The sequence below is a fragment of the Aquarana catesbeiana genome, linkage group LG01 (genome assembly GCF_042186555.1).
Source record: "Aquarana catesbeiana isolate 2022-GZ linkage group LG01, ASM4218655v1, whole genome shotgun sequence".
Taxonomy (NCBI): Eukaryota; Metazoa; Chordata; class Amphibia; order Anura; family Ranidae; genus Aquarana; species Aquarana catesbeiana.
In genome coordinates this window covers 330,114,906-330,142,896 of record NC_133324.1, presented here as the reverse complement: position 1 = coordinate 330,142,896, position 27,991 = coordinate 330,114,906, and the positions used below count along the sequence as shown (strand labels likewise).

Here is a 27,991-nt window from a genome sequence, read left to right as displayed (position 1 = left end):
CCCCTCTCTCTGTGTGCAGTGAAGGAGCCGTGTGGGCTGGGAAACAGAGCAACTGCAGCTGGCAGATAGAAGGTGAACGTATATCTGAGTGATAAGCTTCCCATCCAAGTGTGAGTTCAGTGACTGGACTCTTATCTCTCTTCTCTCCCCCTCTTTTATCTTTATCTTCAGCAATGGCTGTTATAACTGCAGTCAATATGTAGACTCGGCTCCTTGTGCTTTTAGGTGGGTTCACACTGCTTTGCTGTGTTTTGGCCCATTGCTGGTGTATCCGCAGTTTTCCTGCGTTTTACCCACAGTCCTATTGATTTCTAAACTGCAGATACACAAGCAGTGCGCCCAAACTGCAGCAAACCAGTGTGAGCCCAAAGGCTGTACACACAACCCTCTATAGAACTTGGTCTGATCAATACTCCTGGCATTCATTTTACACACAACCATACCATCCCAGATTAGGAGGGGTGGGGGCTCCAGGGATTTGTTTGACTATGCAGGTCCTGTCCCTTCTACCCATCCTGGAAGAGTCCTGGAGGGAGTGGCAGGCTGCTGGTGGCAAGTGACACGCTGTATCTGGTGGCAGGTTGTCAGTGGCAAGTGGCACAATGTATCTGGTGGCAGGCTGTGGTTGGCAAGTGGCACAATGTATCTGGTGGCAGGCTGTGGTTGGCAAGTGGCACACTGTATCTGGTGGCAGGCTGCTGGTGGCAAGTGGCACACTGTATCTGGTGGCAGGCTGCTGGTGGCAAGTGGCACACTATCTGGTGGCAAGTGGCACACTGTATCTGGTGGCAGGCTGCTGGTGGCAAGTGGCACACTATCTGATGGAAGGCTGCTGGTGATAAGTGACACACTGTATCTGGTGGTAGGCTGTGGTTGGCAAGTGGCACACTGTATCTGGTGGCAGGCTGCTGGTTTCAAGTGGCACACTATCTGGTGGCAAGTGGCACACTGTATCTGGTGGTAGGCTGTGGTTGGCAAGTGGCACACTGTATCTGGTGGCAGGCTGCTGGTGGCAAGTGGCATACTGTATCTGGTGGCAGGCTGCTGGTGGCAAGTGGCACACTATCTGGTGGAAGGCTGCTGGTGGTAAGTGACACACAGTATCTGGTGGTAGGCTATGGTTGGCAAGTGGCACACTGTATCTGGTGGCAGGCTGCTGGTTTCAAGTGGCACACTATCTGGTGGCAAGTGGCACACTGTATCTGGTGGTAGGCTGTGGTTGGCAAGTGGCACACTGTATCTGGTGGCAGGCTGCTGGTGGCAAGTGGCATACTGTATCTGGTGGCAGGCTGCTGGTGGCAAGTGGCACACTATCTGGTGGAAGGCTGCTGGTGGTAAGTGACACACAGTATCTGGTGGTAGGCTATGGTTGGCAAGTGGCACACTGTATCTGGTGGCAGGCTGCTGGTGGCAAGTGGCACACTATCTGGTGGCAAGTGGCACACTGTATCTGGGGTCAGGCTGCTGGTGGCAAGTGACACGCTGTATCTGGTGACAGGCTGTCAGTGGCAAGTGGCACACTGTATCTGGTGGCAGGCTGCTAGTGGCAAGTGGCACACTGTATCTGGTGGCAGGCTGCTGGTGGAAAGTGGCACACTATCTGGTGGAAGGCTGCTGGTGGTAAGTGACACACTGTATCTGGTGGTAGGCTGTGGTCGGCAAGTGGCACACTGTATCTGGTGGCAGGCTGCTGGTGGCAAGTGGCACACTATCTGGTGGCAAGTGGCACATTGTATCTTGTGGCAGGCTGCTGGTGGCAAGTGGCACACTGTATCTGGTGGCAGGCTGCTGGTGGCAAGTGGCACACTATCTGGTGGAAGGCTGCTGGTGGTAAGTGACACACTGTATCTGGTGGTAGGCTGTGGTTGGCAAGTGGCACACTGTATCTGGTGGCAGGCTGCTGGTTTCAAGTGGCACACTATCTGGTGGCAAGTGGCACACTGTATCTGGTGGTAGGCTGTGGTTGGCAAGTGGCACACTGTATCTGGTGGCAGGCTGCTGGTGGCAAGTGGCATACTGTATCTGGTAGCAGGCTGCTGGTGGCAAGTGGCACACTATCTGTTGGAAGGCTGCTGGTGGTAAGTGACACACAGTATCTGGTGGTAGGCTATGGTTGGCAAGTGGCATACTGTATCTGGTGGCAGGCTGCTGGTGGCAAGTGGCACACTATCTGGTGGCAAGTGGCACACTGTATCTGGGGTCAGGCTGCTGGTGGCAAGTGACACGCTGTATCTGGTGACAGGCTGTCAGTGGCAAGTGGCACACTGTATCTGGTGGCAGGCTGCTAGTGGCAAGTGGCACACTGTATCTGGTGGCAGGCTGCTGGTGGAAAGTGGCACACTATCTGGTGGAAGGCTGCTGGTGGTAAGTGACACACTGTATCTGGTGGTAGGCTGTGGTTGGCAAGTGGCACACTGTATCTGGTGGCAGGCTGCTGGTGGCAAGTGGCACACTATCTGGTGGCAAGTGGCACACTGTATCTTGTGGCAGGCTGCTGGTGGCAAGTGGCACACTGTATCTGGTGGCAGGCTGCTGGTGGCAAGTGGCACACTATCTGGTGGAAGGCTGCTGGTGGTAAGTGACACACTGTATCTGGTGGTAGGCTGTGGTTGGCAAGTGGCACACTGTATCTGGTGGCAGGCTGCTGGTTTCAAGTGGCACACTATCTGGTGGCAAGTGGCACACTGTATCTGGTGGTAGGCTGTGGTTGGCAAGTGGCACACTGTATCTGGTGGCAGGCTGCTGATGGCAAGTGGCATACTGTATCTGGTGGCAGGCTGCTGGTGGCAAGTGGCACACTTTCTGGTGGAAGGCTGCTGGTGGTAAGTGACACACTGTATCTGGTGGTAGGCTGTGGTTGGCAAGTGGCACACTGTATCTGGTGGCAGGCTGCTGGTGGCAAGTGGCACACTGTATCTGGTGGCAGGCTGCTGGTGGCAAGTGGCACACTATCTGGTGGAAGGCTGCTGGTGGTAAGTGACACACTGTATCTGGTGGCAGGCTGCTGGTGGCAAGTGGCACACTGTATCTGGTGGCAGGCTGCTGGTGGCAAGTGGCACACTGTATCTGATGGCAGGCTGCTGGTGGCAAGTGGCACACTATCTGGTGGAAGGCTACTGGTGGTAAGTGACACACTGTATCTGGTGGTAGGCTGTGGTTGGTAAGTGGCACAATGTATCTGATGGAAGGCTGCTGGTGGCAAGTGGCACACTGTATCTGGTGGCAGGGAGCTGGTGGCAAGTGGCACACTGTATCTGGTGGCAAGTGGCACAATGTATCTGGTGGCAGGCTGCTGGTGGCAAGTGGCATACTGTATCTGGTGGCAAGTGGCACAATGTATCTGGTGACAGGCTGCTGGTGGCAAGTGACACACTGTATCTGGTGGCAGGCTGCTGGTGGCAAGTGGCACACTGTATCTGGTGGCAAGTGGCACAATGTATCTGGTGGCAAGTTGCACACTGTATCTAGTGGCAGGCTGCTGGTGGCAAGTGGCACACTGTATCTGGTGACAGGCTGTCGGTAGCAAGTGGCACACTGTATCTGGTGACAGGCTGTGGTTGGCAAGTGGCGCACTGTATCTGGTGAAAGGCTGCTGTTGGCAAGTGGCACACTGTATCTGGTGGCAGGCTGCTGGTGGCAATTGGCACATTGTATCTGGTGGCAGGCTGCTGGTGGCAAGTGGCACACTGTATCTGTGGCAGGCTGTGGGTAGCAAGTGGCACACTGTATATGGTGGCAAGTGGCACACTGTATCTGGTGGCAAGTGGCACACTGTATCTGGTGGCAGGCTGCTGGTGGCAAGTGACATGCTGCATCTAGCGGCAGGCAACTGTGGAAAGTGATACGCTACATCTGGTGGCAGGCTATGGGTGGCAAGTGACAAGCTGCATCTGGTGGCAAGTGACAAGCTCAGGTCCCACTGATTCTGCATCATGGTGAGTTGAACTATTTCACTATATATTACAATGTAGTAACTGAAATAATGGAATTTGATCATCCTGACACCATATCAAGCATGGTGTCAGGATGATTGATTTTATGTACTAACACCAGCCATTTGCCTGACAAATCACCTCCACCGCCAATTTCCCCGCCAACCTTGAGACTACATCCCCCACCCTCATCTTTTTTTGGGAAGAGGGGGTTGTCTCTGAATGACAGTTTGGAAATGTGGTCTCCCTATGTTGCTGCTGGTGAGAGACCGCATAGCAGGTGGTATTGGTGGTGTTGCTGCTGCTCAGAGGCTGCATGGCTGATATTACTGGTGAGAGTTTATTTAATTTGTTTTAGCGAAAAATTGTTTGCATTTTCATTTTGTTTCCATAAAAAGGCCCACCAAAATCCTCAGCACCAGGCCCATGATGCTCTTAATCTGGCCCTGGTTCCAGTGACACTAATACAGTGATCAGTTGCTAAAAATATACACTGTCACTATATTAATGACACTGGCTGGGAGGGGGTTAACATCAGGGGAGTTCAAAGGTTTAACTGTGTGCCTAACAAGTGTTTTCTCACTGTGGGGGAGGTGCTTTTGTTAAGGGAAGGCATAGATCCCTGTCCCTGATTTGCAGAAACACTGGATCAATGTCTTCCCTACTGACAGAAAGGCGATCTGCCTTGTTTACATAGGCAGACCACCGTTTTGTCTGTGTACAGAATAATCAGCGGGTACCGGTGGACCCACTGATCAGCTCCGATACCCAGAAATGCAAGATCACATAAATATACACGTGATCCTGCGCAGAGTGACCGCCCTGTAGCTGTAAATCTGCTATGGGGCAGTCGACAACTGGTTAAGATCATCAGCATTATAACTCACAGGCAGCGGGAACTCTATCATGGCTCTGGCTGGCTCTGTCACAGTATGTCACATATCATGGCTGCTGGGTGCTGATTTTGTTAACTTATGACCAATAAGTTAACGAAATCAACATCCAGCAACCATGTTATGTGACACACTGTGACAGAGCCAGCCAGAGCCATAATAGAGAGCCTGCTGCCTGTGATACCATCCATGATGCCAGAGAGTCAGACACAGTCCAATCAATATAGTCTATTCACAATCACAGACAAACCCCCGAAGCACACCTGTGTTGAAGCCTTGAAGGCACTGGCAACCCCATGATCAGATCCGATTCCCCTCTCTGTTCCTGCTGCTGGACAGACACTGTGACACTGAGCTCAGCTGCCTCTCTCTGCCTGTCGCTGCCACCGCCCACCTTGGCCGCTTCACAGCCTCTCATGCCTCGCTCTCTGGGCCCCTGCTTCTTCTGGGTGGGGAGCGGAGCTGAGCAGAGGAAGATCACTCCGCTGGGGAAGGCAAGAAGATAGGCAGGCAGGTGCCGCAGCTGGCCGGGACTTGAGCCAAGCCAGAAGAGAAAAACATGTGGAGTGGGAGCGGAATGGGCATGCGCCCAAAACTGAGTAAATAGTCCCTGCGCACCACCAGCAACACATCATCAAAAAGGGGCAGAGATCATGGAAAAAATACACCCCCCTAAAGTGTAATGTAGAATTTTTTTTTTTAATAATTGCCCGGGCCCCCCTGCTGAACTGAGGATGCCCGCCTCGGTACAACAGGGCCGGCTGTACTGGCTTTGTAGAGGCCCTGGGCATACTCCCACTGCACAGACAGTGTGTTGCCGTTTCTCCTCCCCTGGCTGTCTGAGCACCTTTTGCAACTGTGACCAGAGGGTATGTGATCATTTCTAAAAAAGGGAAAAAAATATTTATAATGTTGATTATGTATACACAAATGTGTTGCAGTACATTTTTATTTTAAACTGAATGGGTTGTTTTACAAGCTGATTACAAGTCAAAGTTGTAAATAGGTTGTTATGACTGGCATATTGGACAATATATTGTGTTTGCTAATTTCTAAGTATGTATAGCTATGACCTGCAAGAGGGTTTTCTGTTTTTTCTTTTTGTTTTTTAATACAGTTTATTCAATTATCCTTGAAAATGAATAATTATAGAGAGTGAAGTTTACTTTAAACTTGTGGTTGGTCCGCATTTTTACCACCACCCAGCCACCCTCCTAAGCTGAAGAAGAAACCAGATGGGGGTGTGCACATTCCACTGCTGCAATGCTTTGCTTTGTGGCAAAAGTTATCACTGCCGAATGCTACCTATGCAAGTGAATAGTATTAATAGTATAATATTCAGTGAACTGCACGCCAAACACTAGGCTTACATTTACAGCACAGTATTGTCATTCAAAAAGCCCATTCAGCTGTCAAAAAAAAAAAAAAACATTCAGGAGGGGCAGTATCACCGCCGCAATGTCTTTTCGCCATGCAACACAGGTGTAAATGAGTCCAAACTGTTCCATTCTGTGGGATGCAGCTCATATTGTGGTATTATTTTTGTATTTGAGTGGGTTGACAGCTCAAAAAGGGTAGCATCTCTTGAGCTCTAATTAAGTTTACCTTAAAGATGTTAACTTATGATCAGACAATCGGTTGCCCAATAATATGTCACTCGGGTTGCTTTTGTGGGTAATTTGTATTGCTTTTAAAAGGTTAATTCCAATAGCTTAAACGATATAACAGATCTTTCGACCCTTTTGCTTAAAATGCACTTGTAAGTCTTCATAATACAATTTCTTATTATCTTACAGTTTGGTCACAGAGTGATTTCCTCACTTACAGTGCATCCAGTATTCACATCGCTTCACTTTTTCCACATTTTGTTATGTTACAGCCTTATTTCAAAATAGATTAAATTCATTATTTTCAGCAAAATTCTACAAACAATATAACATAATGACAACATGAAAGAAGTTCTTTGCAATCTTTGCAAATTTATTAAAAATAAAAAAACAAAAAAAATCCCATGTACATACAGTAAGTATTCACAGCCTTTGCTCAATACTTTGTTAAAGCACCTTTGGCACCAATTACAGCCTCAAGTCTTTTTGAGTATGATGCTATAAGCTTGGCACACTTATTTTTGGACAGTTTCTCCCATTCTTCTTTGCAGGACCTCTCATGCTCCATCAGGTTGTATGGGGAGCGTCGGTGCACAGCCATTTTCAGATCTCTCCAGAGATGTTCAATAGGTTCAATTCTGGGCTCTGGCTGGGCCACTCAAGGACATTCACAGAGTTGTCCCATAGTCACTGCTTTGCTATCTTGTCTGTGTGCTTAGGGTCGTTGTCCTATTAGAAGATGAACCTTCGCCCCAGTCTCAGGTCCAAAGCGCTCTGGAGCAGGTTTTTCTCAAGGATATCTCTGTATATTGCTGCATTCATCTTTCTCTCTCGATCCTGACTAGTCTCCCAGTTCCTGCCGATGAAAAACATCCCCACAGCATGATGCTGCCACCGCCATGCTTCCCTGTAGGGATGGTATTGGCCAGGTGATGAGTGGTGCCTGGTTTCCTCCAGACATGGCGCTTGTCATTTAGGCCAAAGAGTTCAATCTTTGTTTCATCAGACCAGAAAATGTTGTTTCTCGTGGTCTGAGAGTCCTTCAGGTGCCTCTTGGCAAACTCCAGGTGGGCTGTCATGTGCCTTTTACTCAGGAGTAACTTCTGTCTGGCCACTTTACCAAACAGGCCTGATTGGTGGAGTGTTGCGGAGATGGTTGTTCTTCTGGAAGGTTCTTCTCTCTCCACAGAGAAATGCTGGAGCTCTGTCAGAGTGACCATCGGGTTCTTGGTCACCTCCCTGACTAAGGCCCTTCTCCGCCAATCGCTCAGTTTGCCCGGGATGGCCCGCTCTAGGAAGGGTCCTGGTGGTTCCAAACTTCTTCCATTTACAGATGATGGAGGCCACTGTGATTGTAGCCGCCCCATTGGCTTTGAGTAAATAACGAGAGGAGAGTTTTTGACGGGTGCAGTACTTTTGTTCTTTTGTCTCAAAGGTGTGCATTAAGGATGAACACCACAGAGGTTAATCTTTCGACTCCTTAAACACTTTAAGCACCATAAGCACCATTTGCACCGTGAAAACTGTAAAATGACATACAATACATTTGTTTACAGAGATCACCAAAAAGGGGGTTACAACACAATTACAAATGTGGAGTTACAAAGTGGTGTTCCATTATCTATACACATATATCTAAATTGACATTAAACATTTAAGGAAGCATGACTATATGTTCAAACATGTGGATTGTCTATAGCATATCTTTTAACTAACAGCATGGACTCAATTTATGCCTAAAAACATATATACTGACAAAGACAGTGTACCTTTACTGCATACCTTGCTCCACTTGCCAAGGGGTGCAAACTTTAAACTTTAAAAAACTTCCATAAAATGTATCCTTCCCACAAGGTACTGCTGCATTGCCTGGATGCTGAATTAAATGAAAGCCCCTTGCAAAACTGGAGGAAGCAGGAAGTATATGGTGATTAAAACATTTCCCAGAGAAACAAGAGGAAGGCAATAAAGGTTCCACCTGTCATTCAGTGCTGAACAAAGATTTAAAGTGACAAGCAGACAGTTACAGTGCTCATTGGGACCTTCAGAAATTGCTGCTGCAGAAATTTTTCTGTACCCTTCCCCGGATCTATACCTCGACACAATCCTGTCTCGGAGGTCTACAGAAAATTCCTTGGACTTCTTGGCTTGGTTTGTGCTCTGACATGCTCTGGTAACTGTGGGACCTTATATAGATAGGTGTGTGCCTTTCCAAATTATGTCCAATCAACTGAATTTACCACAGGTGGACTCCAATCAATTGTAGAAACATCTCAAGGATGATCAATGGAAACAGGATGCACCTGAGCTCAATTTTAAGTGTCATGGCAAAGGCTGTGAATACTTATGCACATGTGATTTTTTCATTTTCTATTTTAATAAATTTGCAAATATTTCAAACAAACTTCTTTCCCATTATCATTATGGGGTATTGTTTTTAGAATTTTGGGGAAAATAATGAATTTAATACATTTTGGAACACAGCTGTAACTTAACAAAATGGAAAAAGTGTTTTTATTGCACATAAAGACATACAATATTTTTTTAAAACATGAAGCACAGTACACGTTGTTCATATTTTAGGATTTTCCACCATATTATCCACAGTTACATTTTGTCAACATTGTCAAAAAAAAAAAAAAAAAAATTGTATTCTTTTTATTATCCTTACATTTGATATGCCATCAAGTTTATTGCTTTCTTCACCATACATCTACCTATTAGCCACATTTCCACACCACTAGAACTCACATCTTAATTTCTGGGAGTATTGCGTTATTTATCCCGTTCTCTTGCCCAAGATGTACCTATATTCCCTTTAACATCCTCATTTGTACCAGCTCCAAGGGGCTTATTCCTGGTATGTCAAGCCAAACGTCCCATAGTTTATCAAATTTGCCAGGGTTCCCCCTATGCTGATATATGTATTTTTCCATGATAAGCATCCTGCCCATGTGTTGTATCCATACTGAAGTCTTTGGCGGAACTGCTGATTTCCAACTCATAAGGATTGTTTTCCTAGCCTGGAACAGAGCCCTGGCAAAAGCAATTCTCGTCCCCTCCTCCTCTATCACTCCTTCCAAAATTCCCAACACACAATTAATAGGGTCCAAAGGAACGTTGGTCTGGAACACCTGATTTAGTGTAGCCAGAACCTCTGTCCAATACCTGTGAAGCTTTGGGCAACGCCATAGTAGGTGGATCAGATCTCCCGACGCCACTCTACACCTGCCGCACAGTGGGTCAGGTATCTTGCCCATTTTGTGTAGTTTTACGAGTGTGTAATGAACTCTCAGTAGAATATAAAGTTGTGACACCTTTTGTGCCACATTCAAAGAGCATATGTTTACTGCCTGCATGGCCTCTTCCCACAGCTCTCCCCCAATGGGTCCTAAATCCGCCTCCCATTGTGACACTGCCTTCATGGGATATCCATCTAGAAATGACACTAATAGCATATTATAGCATTGAGAAATTACACCTTTGGTGTCGGTCGTATCTTGCAGTATATGAAAAACTGGAGTTGAGGACTGAGTCCACTCCACTGCATCCCCCTGAGCCGTAACGGCATGTGATAGCTGCATATAATAGAATAACATGTTGGAAGGTAGTGCATATTTAGATTGTAGTTCCCTAACGGGTAGTAAAGCCCCATTGTGGAAAATATGTTTCAGGTGAGTTATGCCTAACCTGCGCCATCTGAGACCCTGTTGGATCTTGGCTAATTCTGCATATGCGCTGTTATCCCATATCGGGCTATATGTCGTGAACCCATTTACATCCTGTGGTTGTTTAGTTTTATTCCATACCTCTTGAAGGAGCCTGTACGTGGGCATAAGTTTGTTAGGTTTTTGGAATTTTTGAGCCTCTAATCCCTCAGGTATAGACTCCACCCCTGAGCCAAATAGCATAAGTCTAGCGGAGGAACCTATCAGCAAGGGAACCATAGCTCCTATCAGATGCTGCAACTGTGCAGCAAGGTAATATACCCAAGGATTGGGGAGGGCAAGGCCCCCCCCCCCTCTCTCGGGTGTTGCAACTGCTCCAGTCTAATTCTAGGAGGTTTAGTGTGCCACAGCAACAGCCTGAACAGGGAGTTGAACACCCTAAAATTCTTCAGAGTGATGACCACTGGTGTATTATGGAGCAGGTAAAGGAACTGCGGCATCAAAATCATCTTAATAAGATTTGTTTTTCCTGCCAGTGATATTTTAAGTTTATTCCAAACATTTATTTTATCTCTAAAACGAGTTAGCATGGGGTAAATATTCAGCTTGCAGAATTCTGTTAGTTTAGGGGAAACTTGAATGCCTAGATATTTAAAGGTGGTCACTATGGGAACAGGGCAGGCCTGCCCTATATCCATCTCATGAGCGTCGTCTATAAACATTAAGGCCGATTTGGACCAGTTTATTGTGAGGCCCGAAAAGTGACCAAACTCCGTAATAAGGGACATAGTTTTAGTAAGGGAATCACCCACATCCTCCAAGAAAAGAAGCATGTCGTCAGCATATAGCATTATTTTTTCGTGTATTTCACCGTATCGAAATCCTTTAATGTATGTACAATTCCTGACATGAGCCGCAAGTGGCTCAATGGCCAGAGCAAAAAGTAGAGGAGACAGGGGACATCCCTGCCTTGTCCCCCTACCCAGTGCAGTGGACGTTCGTGGCATAAAGCCTGCCTGATCTGGGTGGACAATGGATCTGATTATTTTGGTGACTCTTATGGCCATTGCTTTGGCTAATATTTTGACGTCACTCTGTAAAAGTGATATGGGCCTATAGGAGCTAGGATCTAGCGGATCTTTGCCTGCTTTAAGTAATAAGACTATATTGGCCCTCATCATGGTAATAGGTAATTTCCCTGATTTGAATGAGGCGTTAAAGACCTCAAGTAGTTTGGGCAGTATCACTTCTCCATATTGGGTATAGACCTCCATGGGGATCCCATCATCCCCAGGAGCTTTGCCCGTAAAGAAGGAGGCCGCAGCCTCACTCAGCTCCTCCAGTGTGAATAGTGCCTCCAGCTCCAGGGACTCCTCTTGAGTCAGAGTCGGAAGAATCATTCCACCCATATACTCCTGTAACTCTTCATCACTAAACTTATCATATGAACCATACAGTTTTACATAAAAGAAAGCTAGTTCATCCATTATTTGCTCAGGGTTATTGACCAATCTTCCCTGTGAGTTGCGTAGCGCTCCTATGGCCGGCGAGGATTGCTGAGATCTAGCAATCCTAGCCAGCAGTCTGCCTGTTTTCTCCCCCTCTTTGTAAAATGCTTGTTTCGTAAAGAATCTTTTACGCTCCGCGGCAAAGGATCTCACCCGGTCCAGGGAGGCCTGAGCCGAGATCCATGCCTCCCTCGCGGAATCTGATGGGTCTAATACATAAGCCAGTTCAAGCCGTTTCACCTGGTCCTCCACCTGTATCTGTAGCGCGGATGAGTCACGCTTAATAGCAGCAATTTCGGCTATAAACGTACCCCTTAGGCATGCCTTAAAGGCATCCCATCGCATCAACAAATTGCTATGCGTATGGTTGTCTCTAAAATAAAGTTCAATCTGTTTTACCACCCTTTCATGTGAGGTAAAAAGTTTTAGCCAGAAGGCTTTCAACTTCCATGGTGCTCTGGGTAGGGTCGTTAAAGGGCGGGTGACCAGGTGAGCAGCCAATGGTGAATGATCCGATACCCCCCTGGTAATCATGGTCAGCAACTGGGGGGACCCCACACACAGGTCAATGCGAGACAATGACCCATGCGTTTTAGAAAAACATGAGAACTGTTTGGTATTTGGGTGTTTAGACCTCCAGATATCTGTCCAGCCCACCTCCAACAGCAGCCGGCTCAAAATAGTGCCCCTGTTTCCTGTCGGAGGCCAAGCCGGGGGATGCCTATCCATTTTGGGGTCCAGGTAACCGTTAAAGTCTCCCATGATCAGCGTGGGGACATCGGGTTTATCACCCAGATAAGACAAGAGAAGCTGCAAAACCTCTCTGGAAAATGGGGGTGGAATGTATACGAAAGCTATTACCATAGTCAATGTAAACAGTTTACAGTACAAAAATACGTATCTACCCAGAGGGTCCATAACTGCATCCAATTCCTGGTAAGCCAAGGATTTGTGCACCAGCACACTCACCCCGTGGGAATATGCGGTGTGAGTGGAGTGGTAGGCCTTGCCCACCCAGGAATACTGCAGAAAACCAGTTGTATCTGGCGTAAGGTGAGTCTCTTGAAGACCCACTATGGCAGGATGAAACTTCTTCAGACAGGCAGTTATCATTGTACGTTTCAGTGGGTCATGAACGCCACGGACGTTCCAAGCAACTATCGGAGTGGTGGCCATGTTAGTTTCGGTAGGGTATTGCATTCAGGGCCCACATAGCCTGGCGCCTCCGGCCCAAGCGCCCATGGAGCAACAGTCATGTTATAAGTGCAAAGTTCCATCATCATGGTGTGATTTAGTAATGTGGTATGTCGACAGCATCTAAGTAGAGTAAAGATAAAGATACAACGTGTTCGTGCGAGTATCAAACAATTGAAGAACTGTTCCGGACTAATCTGTCGGGTGCAAGCAGCATACCCGCATGGGGCAGGGCTGATCTCCTGCTTTCCGGCCCCACACCAAGATTTGTCCAGAGAACTCGTGCCAACAGGGCACCAAAAAAACTGGCCCTTTGATCCGGGGCAAACTGTAGATTTGTGAGTCCCCGTGGGCATGTCTTCCCCACCTCGACTCAAGTTGCAGGTTGATCCGTCAATTTCTTACAAAGCTCTAGGCAAGCGCTAGATTTCGGGAAAAAGTAAACTGTATCGCGCCATATAAACGATGAGGGAAAAGAGAGGGGGAAAAAAGTCATCATGCTACATACCGGCCCCAACGTGGGTTGTGGCGAACTTCAGTCTCCTCTGTCAGCTTCTCGATGTCTCCTGAGATCCTGTTCATTGCGGTCCAGCCATGCAGATGCCTCAGAGGCCGATTCAAAGAAGGTAGACTGTCCCCTGGCCGTGATACGCAATTTAGCAGGATACAACATGGCATAGGTGACCTGTATTCTCTGTAGGTGCTTCTTTACTTCGGTAAACTTCGCCCTTTTGCATTGCACCTCTGCCGAAAAATCAGGGTAGAAGGAGATTTTAGTCCCGTTGTAATGTATTGCACCTCTCTCTCTGGCCAGTCTGAGTATGATCTCCCTGTCTTTATAGTTCAGGAGCCTGGCCAGCATAGATCTTGGAGGGTTGCCAGGGGGGAGAGGTCTTGGAGGAGTGTGGTGTGCCCGCTCCACGGCGAATAACGTCGTAAAGGCCTCTTTGCCAAATATGTCCTGGAGCCATGCTTTTATGAATGCTGTAGGGTCCCGACCCTCAACCTTCTCTGGGAGCCCGACGATGCGGACATTGTTCCGTCTGAGACGGTTCTCGATGTCATCGGTTTTGGCGTTAGCCTGTGCTGATTGCTGCAAAGCATTTCTGGCATCTCTGGTGAGGGGGGGTAACAAATCCTCCACCTCACTGATCCTGCCCTCCACCGCCGTGGTCCTCTCCCTAATTTTCTGGAGATCATGTCTCATGACACGGTTTCGGTAAGGCCCCCAAACTGCACCTTTAAACCTTCAACCGATGCCGTGCAGCGCTGCACCGCACGCAAAATCTCAGTCAGTGTGGGCTGTTTCGTCTCCTCCTGTGATGTCTCAAACAGGTCAGGAGTGGGCACAGGGGAGCTCTCTAATGGCAGCGTGTTATCCATTGCAGGAGCGCCATATTGTCTGTCAGGCCCAAGATCTGATAACTGTGAGAGTGAGGGGAGAGAGTTCTGTGACTCCTGCAATTTCTGTGCATAATACAGCATATCTTTGGGCTGCTCCGCTCCATGTTGTTTAGGGGGCTTGTGTGACTTACCAGCCACCTCCTGTGTTCTGTCGGCGCCTCGCGCCACACGCTGAGGCTGGGGAGTTCCGGCGCCATCTTGGCCCTCCATGGTCGCCGCTGCCGCGGCTTCTTTGCCCCCCTTTTGGGTCATCTAACACTCCTGTAGGGTTCAGTCGTCTCGTGGCCGTTACCGGTAGGGACCTAGTAGGTCTGTATTGCAGGTTCTGATTTGGATCTGTGGCGGGATCAGGATCGATTGAGGATCACTAGCAGGAGGTCCGTGCAATGCGACCGCTCACATGCCCGTCCAGGCCACGCCCCCAACTTATATTAGTTGAGGGTTTCCTTCTCCCTGCAGTAATGCAGAGTATCAGCAGATGCCAGGGGCCAAAACACATTGCAGGTAGAGTGGACTGGGGAGAGAAGCAAAGCAAAGGAACTAAAGGGGCTTAGCTATACTGAGGAGAAATAGCTCCTAATGTTCTAAGAGGTATGAGATGTATGAGAGGTATGAGATGTGATACTGTATGTGTAAGTGTGTTCTGCCCCTTTACTTCAAGTGGAACTCTCTCAAGCAACATTGAATATTTTTAATCCTTATGCTGCTTGTATTAGTAAATAAATAGGAGGGTAATTTATATATATAATAGAAGAGAAGACACCAGCACTCTGTTCTGTGCTAGCTAGATCCAGAGGAAAGATCTCATACAATCTTAATTAAATGGTGTATGGGGGATTAATATTGACTTAAAATCAACAGCATGTAAACCGAAAAATATGTACATACATACAAGAAACCATCATAAATTATTCAGAGTTATGTATAAAATGCATATATATATATATATATATATATATATATATATATATATATATATATATAAATATGTGTGTGTGTGTCTATATTAAATGTATACAATCCCAGAGGTATCAATACTTGTTAATGAGTCTGGCTGGGGAAAGGCTGCCTCCTGAGCAGGCTGGGAACCCAAACACTGCAAGAGAATATGGGGATGGGGAGAGAGGTGCCGAGCCGCCAATAGTGTAGCAAGTTTATTACTAGAAAAAATTAAAATACAAAGCTTATTCACTCACAGACATCGCTGGTGTTAAGCATTGAAACAAGCTCCATGTAAAAGTCATCAGTTCTGAATCCAGTAAACACCAAAGCCCTGACTGGAGCGCTGTGAACCCGGGGAAGGATTCCAAACAAGCTGCCGGGGAGCCGTCACCAGAAACCCGATCTGTCAAGGAGCTGTCAAGAAGGTATCAACCATCCAGGCCATCAACCTGTCAGTATTTTAACTTTTTCTACTAATAAGACTTGCTACACTCTTGGCGGCTTGGCGCTTCTCTTCCAATACCTTCTCTCCCATATACCTGCAGAATATATTAAATGTACATGTTTTAAAAATTTTTAGCCATTTCTTCAGTTACTTCTTGGTTTCCAGGCATAGGCAAATGATGTCATACATCCCAGGAATCTTCAGGAGGAAAGGAGGGGCTTTCTCAGCTAAACACACCCACCTGTCTGCATGCCTAAGCTAAGGGCAGATGGATTCCAGGAGGCAAATGCTACATGAATCATCTGCCCTTGCTCAAGATGGCCACGGCTGTAAATTCTAGGGGGTGTTTTTCAAAGTGATTTCTCAGCAAAATAAAGCATTGAGACATAGATGGATGGGTGAGTTTGCTTTGAATACTAAAAATGTATTAAACGGTGTTTTTGTTTTGTGGTGTTACAGTGTATTTCCGCTTTAAAAATGCTCTTATTGTTTATTTCTGTTGAAGTGACCCCCCTTATTTACTTTTCTGGTGACCACGAAGAATGCTTGGAAAAGTCTCCACCATTATGCTCATAAACAGCAATAAAAACGTGTCATTTTGTATTTGTGTTTTTGCAAATGAAAAAGTTAACTTATCTTTATTATATATCTAGATGCGATATTCCTATGACAAAATATCAGCAAACACCTCTCATATTGAAGAATTTATCCTATTGGGATTTAGCAATTTCAATTCAAAGCTTCAGCTCATGTTATTCACCCTTTTCCTCCTAATCTATGTATTCACAATACTGGGCAATCTTACTATTATCACGGTGGCCACTTTGGACTCCTTACTCCACACACCAATGTATTATTTCCTGCGTAACCTCTCTTTTCTTGAAATATGCTACATATCTGTCACCCTCCCCAAACTGCTCCAAACGTTTGTAGCCAAAAAGAAGTCAATTCCCTTCTATGGTTGCTGTGCACAGATGTATTGCTTTTTCACCCTTGGTGTCACTGAGTGTTTCCTCCTAGCTGTCATGGCATATGACCGCTATGTGGCCATCTGCAATCCATTGAGATACTTTTCAGTTATGAACAAAACTACATGCTTAAAAATGACTGCACTATCTTGGGTCTCTGGCAATGTTATCTCCCTTGGCCAGACTGCCTCCATCTTTTCTTTACCTTACTGTGGTCCCAACCTCATCAACCATTTTTTCTGTGACATACCCCCATTGCTGAAGCTGGCCTGCACTGATGTTAGAGCTCATGAGATTTCAGTTTCCGTCACTGGCTTTTTAGTACTACCGCTACCTTTTTCTCTAGTACTTTATTCTTATGGACGAATTATTGCTGCCATTCTTCGTATCAGCACTAATACAGGGAGGAAAAAGGTTTTCTCAACCTGTGCCTCTCACTTTGTCTCAGTTACTTTGTTTTTTGGGACAGGAGCTTTTACATACGTACGAGTCAAGACCAGTGACACCCCAGATAATGACAAAATATTGTCTCTGCTCTATAGCGTGGTAACTCCTCTGTTAAACCCTCTTATATATAGCTTACGAAATCAGGACGTAAAAGGGGGACTTAGGAAAATTTTGTATAAAAGTGTTGGTATTAAAGATGCAAAACCATCTGCACAAGCTCATAACTTTGAGAGCAGTCAATAAGACGAGAAACATAATTAAGTTTGTCTATTTATGTCTATTTGTCTATTTTGGGCTTTTTTTCCCATTAAGAGATCTGTCACACGAGATTTTTCCATGACAAAGATAATTCAGAGGAACAGTAGAATTGTACTAAAGGCTACCAAGGAGATTAAATCCTTGGTGGGAAGAGACTGAATGAAACCCTTCCTTGAGTACATATTTTTAAGTGAGAATTTTGTATAATTCAGAAGTTTGTGTGCCTTTGAAGATTGAAGTGATGAACTTTGACTACTTTGTAACTTGATAGATTTTTTTTTGTACACTCAGGTGGAGTGAAATAGTTAACTGCATCCCAGGAAGGGAAAGCATGTGTATATATTTGTATGTTTATTTCAGATGGAGACTGCCACAGTACTACCACTAGGCCATATCCACCCCTTACCAGCTGTAATCATCCAGAAGAAACTGTGTGGAGCACAGCATGGAAGGGATGACACCAATGGTGGTGCGGAGGATGTCTGTGGACAGCTCTACCCCGGACGCCTGTATACATAGATGTGCTTGTTTTCAACCATGTGAGTTGCTAAATGTTGTACCTTCATTAAATGTAACCACATTGCTACACTTAGAGGCACCTCTCTTCTCTTTTATACTCAGTTGTGATGTGACCCTACTTGTATATCAAGACATCGCTCGTTTATCATGTCAAAATGTATAAAAAAAAATTGCTTGTCTTGCAAAACAATTTCAGATCAAGTTACTCTTAATCCAAGGTTTTACTGTAACGAGAAAAATGGGTTAAGGGTCTTTGAGGGCACCAGAAAAAACATGCAAACAGAGACTTGTGTCTGTGGTCTGAAATTTGTCATTTGGCAAGCCCTACACATCTTCAGGGATGATTAGAGAAACCTAATCATGGCCGGTGGCTCCTTCGCTTGTGCGCGGGAGTGATGTCTCACGACTCCGGACAGTCACAGAGCTGGAGTCCACGGCCCCGGAAGGAAGAGGGGTGAAGATAGATTAGCCCACCAGTGGGTGCATCGCGGGCATACTAGCCTTCTAGCTGGCTGGGAACTGATATGCTGGGAACATGTTACAGGAGGCTAGTAGAGATCAATTATTACCCTAATCAATGTTCTTATTACAAACTGCTGAGGTCCAAAGGCCACACTTCATATACCAAAGGGCCACATGTAGCCCTCGAGCCACAGGTTAGACATCAAAGACTTAAAGTGTAGGGTAAACTGTACCTACCAGTAGCTTTGTAGAAGTTCTATAGATGCAGAGTTTATGGACACAGAATGAGTTTGATAGCAGTGCATGCATTGTTAAAATACACAACCTTGCTGTGAGTTCTAATATACCTAGTTAACAATAGTTTATAGTTAATTGTTTGCATCTTTATGTATTTTTTTGTTACAAGTACCTATATCATATTACAGTATATCAGAATATAGAATTTCTGGCATCTGATATATTGTTCATGTTAAATGCATGCATACTAAGCAATATGTAAGGATCACTAAGCTACAAACCAAATGCAGCACCTGGTGCAAACTACCCATTTCTGTCACCGGCAGGGCCAAAGTGGTATGAGCGCCTCAGCTACTATACATACTACATAATTCCCTGCAATGGATCCCACATAGGTGGTTCACACGTATCGACACTATATTTAGAAGCCTCCTTTGGAAGAAAAAAATAGCTAGAATCAAATTATCCACACTGCAAAACAGTAAAAACCAGGGGGGGTTGGCAGTTCCTAACATGCGACTTTATTTCCTGGCCTCACAATTGCAGCATCTGGGTGGCTGGGGAGAAGTTGATACGACAGACCCTATCCGTAATATACTATTCCATGTCACATCGGGCCTTCCCGCAGTTTCACATCTTGAGGCAGATCTCCCGCCATAAACTTACTGACCAAACTATGGGGCCTCATTAAACATAGTCTGGGTATGATGGGCTTCACAATGTATACCCCGCTGTGGCGTAATCCTTATTACCCGGAGCTGCAGAAACTGGAGGGGTTCCAGTCCTGGGAAGCCAAGGGCATTAGGTACATATCACAACTCTATCTACAGACCATCTTCAAATCCTTCACTGACTTGCAGGAGGAGTTTGGGCTACCAAGACACAACTTTTATAGATACCTCCAACTCCGGCATGCTGTGCATTCGCAGTCACAGCTTCCCAGGTTGAAACACATAGATCATCCGATCATAACTTACATTCTTAACACACAGAATAAAAAGGGCATGATCTCACAAATATATAACACACTCTTGTCTAGATCGCAGGATGCAGCAAAACTTCCGTGTAGACATAGGTGGGAGAAGGACCTAGGAGAGATTGGAGGTGAGGACTGGGAACTGTGTTTACAGTCTCTGCCAATCGTCTCAGTGTCTCCATCATACAGGCTCTCCCAACTTTTCATTTTACACAGAACTTATCGTACCTCGGTGCTGCTTCACAGATGGGGCAGGAGGGACTCCCCTCTTTGCCCCAGATGTGGGGGGGCTAACGGGGACCTTATACACTTAATGTGGCGTTGCCCAAAATTATTCAGATATTGGAGAACGGTAACCAATACCATATCACACATATATCTATCCACTGTTCCACTAAACCCAGTCACATGCTTGTTGGGCACGGTGGACGAGGAATTTTTTGTCCCCCCGGCTAACATAGCAGTCTCAAGATTACTATATATTGCATGCAAGCAGATAGCTCGTCTATGGTTATCACCACGTAACCCAACAACGAAACAGTGGATTGAACAGATCAATAATACTCTACTTAAAGAAAAACTAATGTATCAACACAGAAATGCGATTAATAAGTTCTGTAAAATCTGGCAGCCCTGGCCGAACACTCTGGGTTTGGCACCCTCTCAGCTATTTCTCGATAGACTACTCCAAATGTGGACTTCTAGCTCCCTAAAAGTATTAGCCAACTGTCTGTACCATGCTACAATGATACGAAACCTTGAGCCAGCTCAAGGAATTAGGGTTCATTCTTAATACCTCCTTTCCTAGGGGTTAATCAACGGTATTTACCTCTATGACCCAACCAGGTCCTGGTTGTGAACAGAGGCATCAGCTAGTTTCACCTTCCCGTTGGAAGGTAGTTAGTACAACAACAGTTCCCCTTTTTTGTCTAGGACTATCAGTGTGTCATGTACATTGTTACCAACCTACCAAAAGAAATGTACGAAACTAAAAGCATTACGGAACATACCTGATATGATTATATTGTTAGAAATGACATGATTAAGTTCCATGCTTTATACTAACAACTGAATATAATACTGTTGCTAATGTATACCCTGAAATTATTGCGATGTATCTGTTTACAATGTACATCTGTTTTTGTGACACAAAAAAACTTTTCTGATTAAAAAAAAAAAAAAAAAAGCAATATGTAAGGCCCATGTGGACCTTTACGTTTCAGTGTGGTGCTTTAATGGACGTGTGTATTGGTGTGCATTTGTTGGGGTGGACCCCTCTTCTTAATAAATACAAGATACCATTCTTATACTTACAAGTTTATTTTTTATTTGTTTTTCCCACTGGTTTGTGTGCCCCTGTTTCATACCATGTGCTGTGATTTAAAAAAAAGTAATTGGTGGCATTGGTGGCCCCTGTAGTTAGTTGTGTTGTTTCAACACAGGGGCATTAGAGTTTTCTTTAGTAAGTTGGGGTACCATTTAAAATAAATGACATCCCTACGAGAACTTATCGTACCTCGGTGCTGCTTCACAGATGGGGTAGGAGGGACTCCCCTCTTTGCCCCAGATGTGGGGGGGCTAACGGGGACCTTATACACTTAATGTGGCGTTGCCCAAAATTATTCAGATATTGGAGAACGGTAACCAATACCATATCACACATATATCTATCCACTGTTCCACTAAACCCAGTCACATGCTTGTTGGGCACGGTGGACGAGGAATTTTTTGTCCCCCCGGCTAACATAGCAGTCTCAAGATTACTATATATTGCATGCAAGCAGATAGCTCGTCTATGGTTATCACCACGTAACCCAACAACGAAACAGTGGATTGAACAGATCAATAATACTCTACTTAAAGAAAAACTAATGTATCAACACAGAAATGCGATTAATAAGTTCTGTAAAATCTGGCAGCCCTGGCCGAACACTCCGGGTTTGGCACCCTCTCAGCTATTTCTCGATAGACTACTCCAAATGTGGACTTTTAGCTCCCTAAAAGTATTAGCCAACTGTCTGTACCATGCTACAATGATACGAAACCTTGAGCCAGCTCAAGGAATTAGGGTTCATTCTTAATACCTCCTTTCCTAGGGGTTAATCAACGGTATTTACCTCTATGACCCAACCAGGTCCTGGTTGTGAATAGAGGCATCAGCTAGTTTCACCTTCCCGTTGGAAGGTAGTTAGTACAACAACAGTTCCCCTTTTTTGTCTAGGACTATCAGTGTGTCATGTACATTGTTACCAACCTACCAAAAGAAATGTACGAAACTAAAAGCATTACGGAACATACCTGATATGATTATATTGTTAGAAATGACATGATTAAGTTCCATGCTTTATACTAACAACTGAATATAATACTGTTGCTAATGTATACCCTGAAATTATTGCGATGTATCTGTTTACAATGTACATCTGTTTTTGTGACACAAAAAAACTTTTCTGATTAAAAAAAAAAAAAAAAAAGCAATATGTAAGGCCCATGTGGACCTTTACGTTTCAGTGTGGTGCTTTAATGGACGTGTGTATTGGTGTGCATTTGTTGGGGTGGACCCCTCTTCTTAATAAATACAAGATACCATTCTTATACTTACAAGTTTATTTTTTATTTGTTTTTCCCACTGGTTTGTGTGCCCCTGTTTCATACCATGTGCTGTGATTTAAAAAAAAGTAATTGGTGGCATTGGTGGCCCCTGTAGTTGGTTGTGTTGTTTCAACACAGGGGCATTAGAGTTTTCTTTAGTAAGTTGGGGTACCATTTAAAATAAATGACATCCCTACGAGAACTTATCGTACCTCGGTGCTGCTTCACAGATGGGGTAGGAGGGACTCCCCTCTTTGCCCCAGATGTGGGGGGGCTAACGGGGACCTTATACACTTAATGTGGCGTTGCCCAAAATTATTCAGATATTGGAGAACGGTAACCAATACCATATCACACATATATCTATCCACTGTTCCACTAAACCCAGTCACATGCTTGTTGGGCACGGTGGACGAGGAATTTTTTGTCCCCCCGGCTAACATAGCAGTCTCAAGATTACTATATATTGCATGCAAGCAGATAGCTCGTCTATGGTTATCACCACGTAACCCAACAACGAAACAGTGGATTGAACAGATCAATAATACTCTACTTAAAGAAAAACTAATGTATCAACACAGAAATGCGATTAATAAGTTCTATAAAATCTGGCAGCCCTGGCCGAACACTCCGGGTTTGGCACCCTCTCAGCTATTTCTCGATAGACTACTCCAAATGTGGACTTTTAGCTCCCTAAAAGTATTAGCCAACTGTCTGTACCATGCTACAATGATACGAAACCTTGAGCCAGCTCAAGGAATTAGGGTTCATTCTTAATACCTCCTTTCCTAGGGGTTAATCAACGGTATTTACCTCTATGACCCAACCAGGTCCTGGTTGTGAATAGAGGCATCAGCTAGTTTCACCTTCCCGTTGGAAGGTAGTTAGTACAACAACAGTTCCCCTTTTTTGTCTAGGACTATCAGTGTGTTATGTACATTGTTACCAACCTACCAAAAGAAATGTACGAAACTAAAAGCATTACGGAACATACCTGATATGATTATATTGTTAGAAATGACATGATTAAGTTCCATGCTTTATACTAACAACTGAATATAATACTGTTGCTAATGTATACCCTGAAATTATTGCGATGTATCTGTTTACAATGTACATCTGTTTTTGTGACACAAAAAAACTTTTCTGATTAAAAAAAAAAAAAAGCAATATGTAAGGCCCATGTGGACCTTTACGTTTCAGTGTGGTGCTTTAATGGACGTGTGTATTGGTGTGCATTTGTTGGGGTGGACCCCTCTTCTTAATAAATACAAGATACCATTCTTATACTTACAAGTTTATTTTTTATTTGTTTTTCCCACTGGTTTGTGTGCCCCTGTTTCATACCATGTGCTGTGATTTTAAAAAAAAGTAATTGGTGGCATTGTTTGTTATTGTTTTTATGTTGCCATGGTGTTAACAAAATGTGCGTCATTATGCCAGATGACAATCAAACCACTGCAAAATAATAACAGTTTTTTTCATTCTGCCTTTTACCCCCGAGATCTCACAGTCTGATCATGAGAACTTAATGGAAGGCACTGGTGATGTAGCCTTCCCGGTGGGGAGGCTTGGAAGGCACTGGCTACATCCCCAGTGCTTCAGAAAAACAGGAAGAAGGAGGGATGGAAAATATACTGTATTTCCAGCAAAATAACATTCATTAAAGCTGAACTCCAGGAATCATCTGTATTGCACAGTTACATTGGTCCAGCTTGGCATAGTGTAAGTATGCATACATCGCTGTAGTATCGCTGACCACTAAAGTGATTTTCATCTTCCACAGAGGTCCATTGGGTATGAGATATGAGATGAGACCAAGTTGGACCAATGTATGTATGCAATAGAAATAATTCCTGCAGCTCAGCTCTGAACATAAGATTGTGTGTGTTTTGAATTCAGAATGCAGAGCTTTATGCACATGTATTTTTTGGTTTTGGTGGGGAACTGTCTGCTTTAATCGAATAAACAGTCAATGAACTACAAAGTGTTGTCAGGTCCATTGCCCCTTTAAGTTTAATCCCTCCTGTTTCTATGTCATAGATAGGGTTAGTGCCTATATAAATGTCAGGTGTGGGCGGGGCCAGTGAGACCAGTCAAGGTATGGGAACAGGATACCCCAGAGCTGCCAAGATGTAGAGATACACTCAGCTGATCTAAAAGGCCCTATACAGAACTGAAATCCCAGGTGAGGTGGTACAGATCATGTGTTTTTTGGTTTTGGTGGGGAATGGTCTGCTTTAATTAAATGAGCAGTCAATGAACTACAAAGTGTTGTCAGGTGTATTCTCCCTTTAAGTTTTATTCCTCTTGTTGCTATTTCATAGATGGGGTTAGTGCCTATATAAATGTCAGGTGTGGGTGGGACCAGTGGGACCAGTCAAGGTATAGGAGCAGGATACCCCAGAGCTGCCAAGATGTAGACCTACACTGAACTGATCTAAAGGGCCCTATGCAGAGCTGAAATCCCAGATGAGGTGGTACAGATCATGTGTTTTTTGGTTTTAGTTGGGAATGGTCTGCTTTAATTGAATGAGCAGTCAATGAACTACAAAGTGTTGTCAGGTGTATTGCCCCTTTACGTTTAATCCCTCCTGTTGCTATGTCATAGATGGGGTTAGTGTCCCCAGAGCTGCCAAGATGTAGACCTGCACTGAGCTAATCTTAAGGGCCCTATGCAGAGCTGAAATCCCAGGTGAGGTGGTACAGATCGTGTGAGGACTAGCTGGATTCACTCTGTCTACCACTGACCTTCTACTGTGGGTCCTGTAGCAAGGTACACATGTCCTTGGGGGCCTGGGAAAGAGTTCTCTTATGTGAGTAATATCTGAAACCTGGGAAAAGCTATCTTCAGGGAGCATGCCTGGCTGGAAAAAGCTTTAGAAGGGACATTTGCACGAGACTGCTGTACAAGGGTGGTCTGAAAATTTCACAGCCTGACACGGAAGGGGTGACCTCACAGACATGAAACTTTATCGCTGCACAAAACCACTTTTCCAGCGCTGAAAACGGCACATGAGTGCTATATCGTTTTCATGCGCTCTTTGCAAACAGTTGGCACCCCCTGTAGTCAACTTGAAAGTGAAGAAATTGGAAGAAGAAGGCTTGAAGTTTTCCATCAGTGGGCTAAGTGATGGCAACAGTCTTCTGCGCTGCTGCTGCACACCCTCAGAACCACTAAAGACTGTTTCCCACTCATGGAAAAAGTACCAGAAAACCCACCAAAACTACATTTCCAGATGTAGAACATCACAGCGTGCAGCAGTGCGTGATCGTGCATTGTACAGGGGGTCCCCTAGTTACAAACATCCGACTTACAAACGACTCCTACTATCTACAAACGGAGAGAGACAACAGGAAGTGAGAGGAAATCTACCCCTAGGAAGGGAAATTCACTCCTGTAAGAGTTAATATGGGGAAAAGGTACCTCCGCTGATGCTTTATCACCAAGGCTTGTTTCCACAACAACCAAAAATTTTCAAAATCCAATTGTCATTGGGACAGAACGTGAGGTGAAATATTCTGAACAGGGGCACACACAGCAAAACAAATGTTACATGGGTGTTAACCCTTCCCTATGCTATTCAAAAAGCTTAAAAATAGTTTTTTTGCCTGGAGCTAAACTTAAAAAATGTACCTGCTCCGACTTACAAACAGATTCAACTTAAGAACAAACCTACAGTCCCTAACTTGTTTGTAAACCATTGACCCCCTGTAGTTGGTTGTGTTGTTTCAACACAGGGGCATTAGAGTTTTCTTTAGTAAGTTGGGGTACCATTTAAAATAAATGACATCCCAATACTGTACACCACTGCACATGACTTTTTATTAATAAAAGGTACAGATTTTGTGCAAAACAATACTGTTGCTGTATACTGTGATTAAGATCCATTCATACTGAAAGGTCATAAAGTTACTGAGAGGTACACTGTAAACAGATCTATGTACTGTTATTGGTTTACATATGCAGATTAGTATATTCACAAATTCTTAAAGTAAACTTATACTGACTAAAATATGGGGCTGATGTTGGCGACATTTACTTTGGAAAATGACACCAGTTACTGACACCAGCTTTTGTATGTTGTTCACTGTCAGTAACTTAGAGCATACCACTTTTAGAGACAGCCAGGTAGCTAGCATTTTTAGAAGGACTAATTGATATATAAATTATACTTTCCTCAGAGTTATACTTTATAGATACTCCCCTCTCAGCCGAAAAGGTCTTATACATACCTGTCCCCGCTTCTCGGAAATCTTTGCCATGGGGCCGGCTTAGTACAGCACACAGCGTCCTCTTGATAACTCTTCCAGCTTCTCTCTGCTTTTTCCATGAACTAGTGCTGCAACCTCTATTCATCCCAATGGAAATGCTGCCCGCCGTTTGGGTAAAAGATAGATGACCACTCCATAGAAATAAATGGGGCCCCGGAGTCCTCAGAGCAAATATGTTGGAGTAGTAATAACGGGTAACCATATGACACAGTGGTGGAGAGGATGCCAGAACCTATAAAGGGCAACTTTACCAAAACTACAGTTAGCCTTTCAATTAGAGCATACTGTATAAAACTATTTGGAACAATATCAGGAGATGATTTCCATATCTACTTGTGACAAAATGACACCACATTCAGTTTAAATAGCACTCCATTTACAACTTTTTGTTTTAAAGTTAGAAAAGACTAAGAATGTGTTAGATGTTTTAATTATTTACTTTAGAGAATCACTTTAAAGCCCAACTCTGGGCACAAAACAAAAATACCTCTGCAGTGCCCAGTCCCGCTCCACGCACTGCAAGGTTTAACTGCTCATTAAGTCTAGGTTTAAGCAGGTTCAGTTTAGATGAGGGGGAGCCAGGTTCCTCTGAGACCTCTGTAGATCTCATCAAGAAAACAGCTGTCTGATTGGACACTGCTGCCCTGGTTGACCTGGCAGCCATCTTTGGGGTGGGCAGTGCTTATAAAAAGCACTATCCCCTCTGGGTTGGCACATGTTCAGCATAGTGGTTAGGACAGGGACAGATCTCCCGTTGGCTAGGGACAATTGGAGTAGCGTAGGGTCAGGTTCCTGTGGAGGAGGGACAGAGCAGGGACTGTCGCTGTGTACCATCAGTAGCTTTCCTGTTTTGGGGCCTGGTTGCTGCTCTGCCTTTCAGCTTCCTCCCCTGCCAGATGCTGTAAGGTGTCTCCAGTGTGCATCATACTACCTATCTGGTTCATTGTAAGTGTTCTGGTCTGGTGTGGCTCTGTCTGCAGAGTTTATTGTTCTCTCTTAACACTACTATATCAATATATTGCTGCATCAACCAGTCTCTGCGTGACTTCTCCTCCCCTGCGGGGAGCGAGCCTGGGCCACACCTACATAGGGGTATTTGGATAAGAAATATTACTTACCGACTTCTAGCTTCTGCAAACTCCCTCCATCTGTGCTTCTGTAAGCTCCTTGAGGACAGGGACTACTATGAAAGTACAATATGTAAAGCAATGTGTAAATTGTTGACGCTATATAAATATCTGTAATGAATAAAATAGTTCCTGACATTCTACTGTTCTTTTTTCTCGGGCCAAGAACCTTTGTCAAGCAAAGTGCCAGAGGATTAATGGCTCAGCTCTATGCGAATGCTATATGAAAAGCAAAAGAGACCAAAAAAAGGAAGAAAGCAAAGGAAAATGGAAAGGGAAGAGATTGGATGGGGGAAAAAAAAACTGCCTGCCACATATTGAATCATGATATGCTTCAAAACCACAACAATCAAGGTGGGCAGTTGTACCTCGTGTCTGTTAGGACCCTAGAGTCATTCCTATCAGAAGGTTGCAAGGTGGTTCATGCCCTTGCTAAATTAATTTTACCATTGACATTCATAGTGTGCTCTGTGGTACCCTTAGACAAAGAGATTATGTCCAAAGTGATAACTACCTTTGTAGTACTTTCCTAAAAAA

General features: G+C 44.7%; 1 protein-coding gene and 1 long non-coding RNA gene across 2 annotated transcripts; both read left to right on the top strand.

Moving 5' to 3' along the window:
* LOC141132157 (uncharacterized) lies at positions 1–27,991 on the top strand. The gene is made up of 3 exons (XR_012242864.1): positions 1–72; positions 17,627–17,805; positions 27,621–27,991. It is a non-coding gene; the product is annotated as an uncharacterized lncRNA (long non-coding RNA).
* On the top strand, positions 16,247–17,251 carry LOC141124085 (olfactory receptor 10A7-like). Its single transcript, XM_073612182.1, has one exon. It carries the CDS (start codon positions 16,247–16,249, stop codon positions 17,249–17,251), a length of 1,005 nt encoding a protein of 334 aa, XP_073468283.1.

Excerpts from the sequence above, each read along its gene's own strand:
- LOC141124085 (XM_073612182.1), top strand. The coding sequence starts at position 16,247 with ATGCGATATTCCTATGACAAAATATCAGCAAACACCTCTCATATTGAA.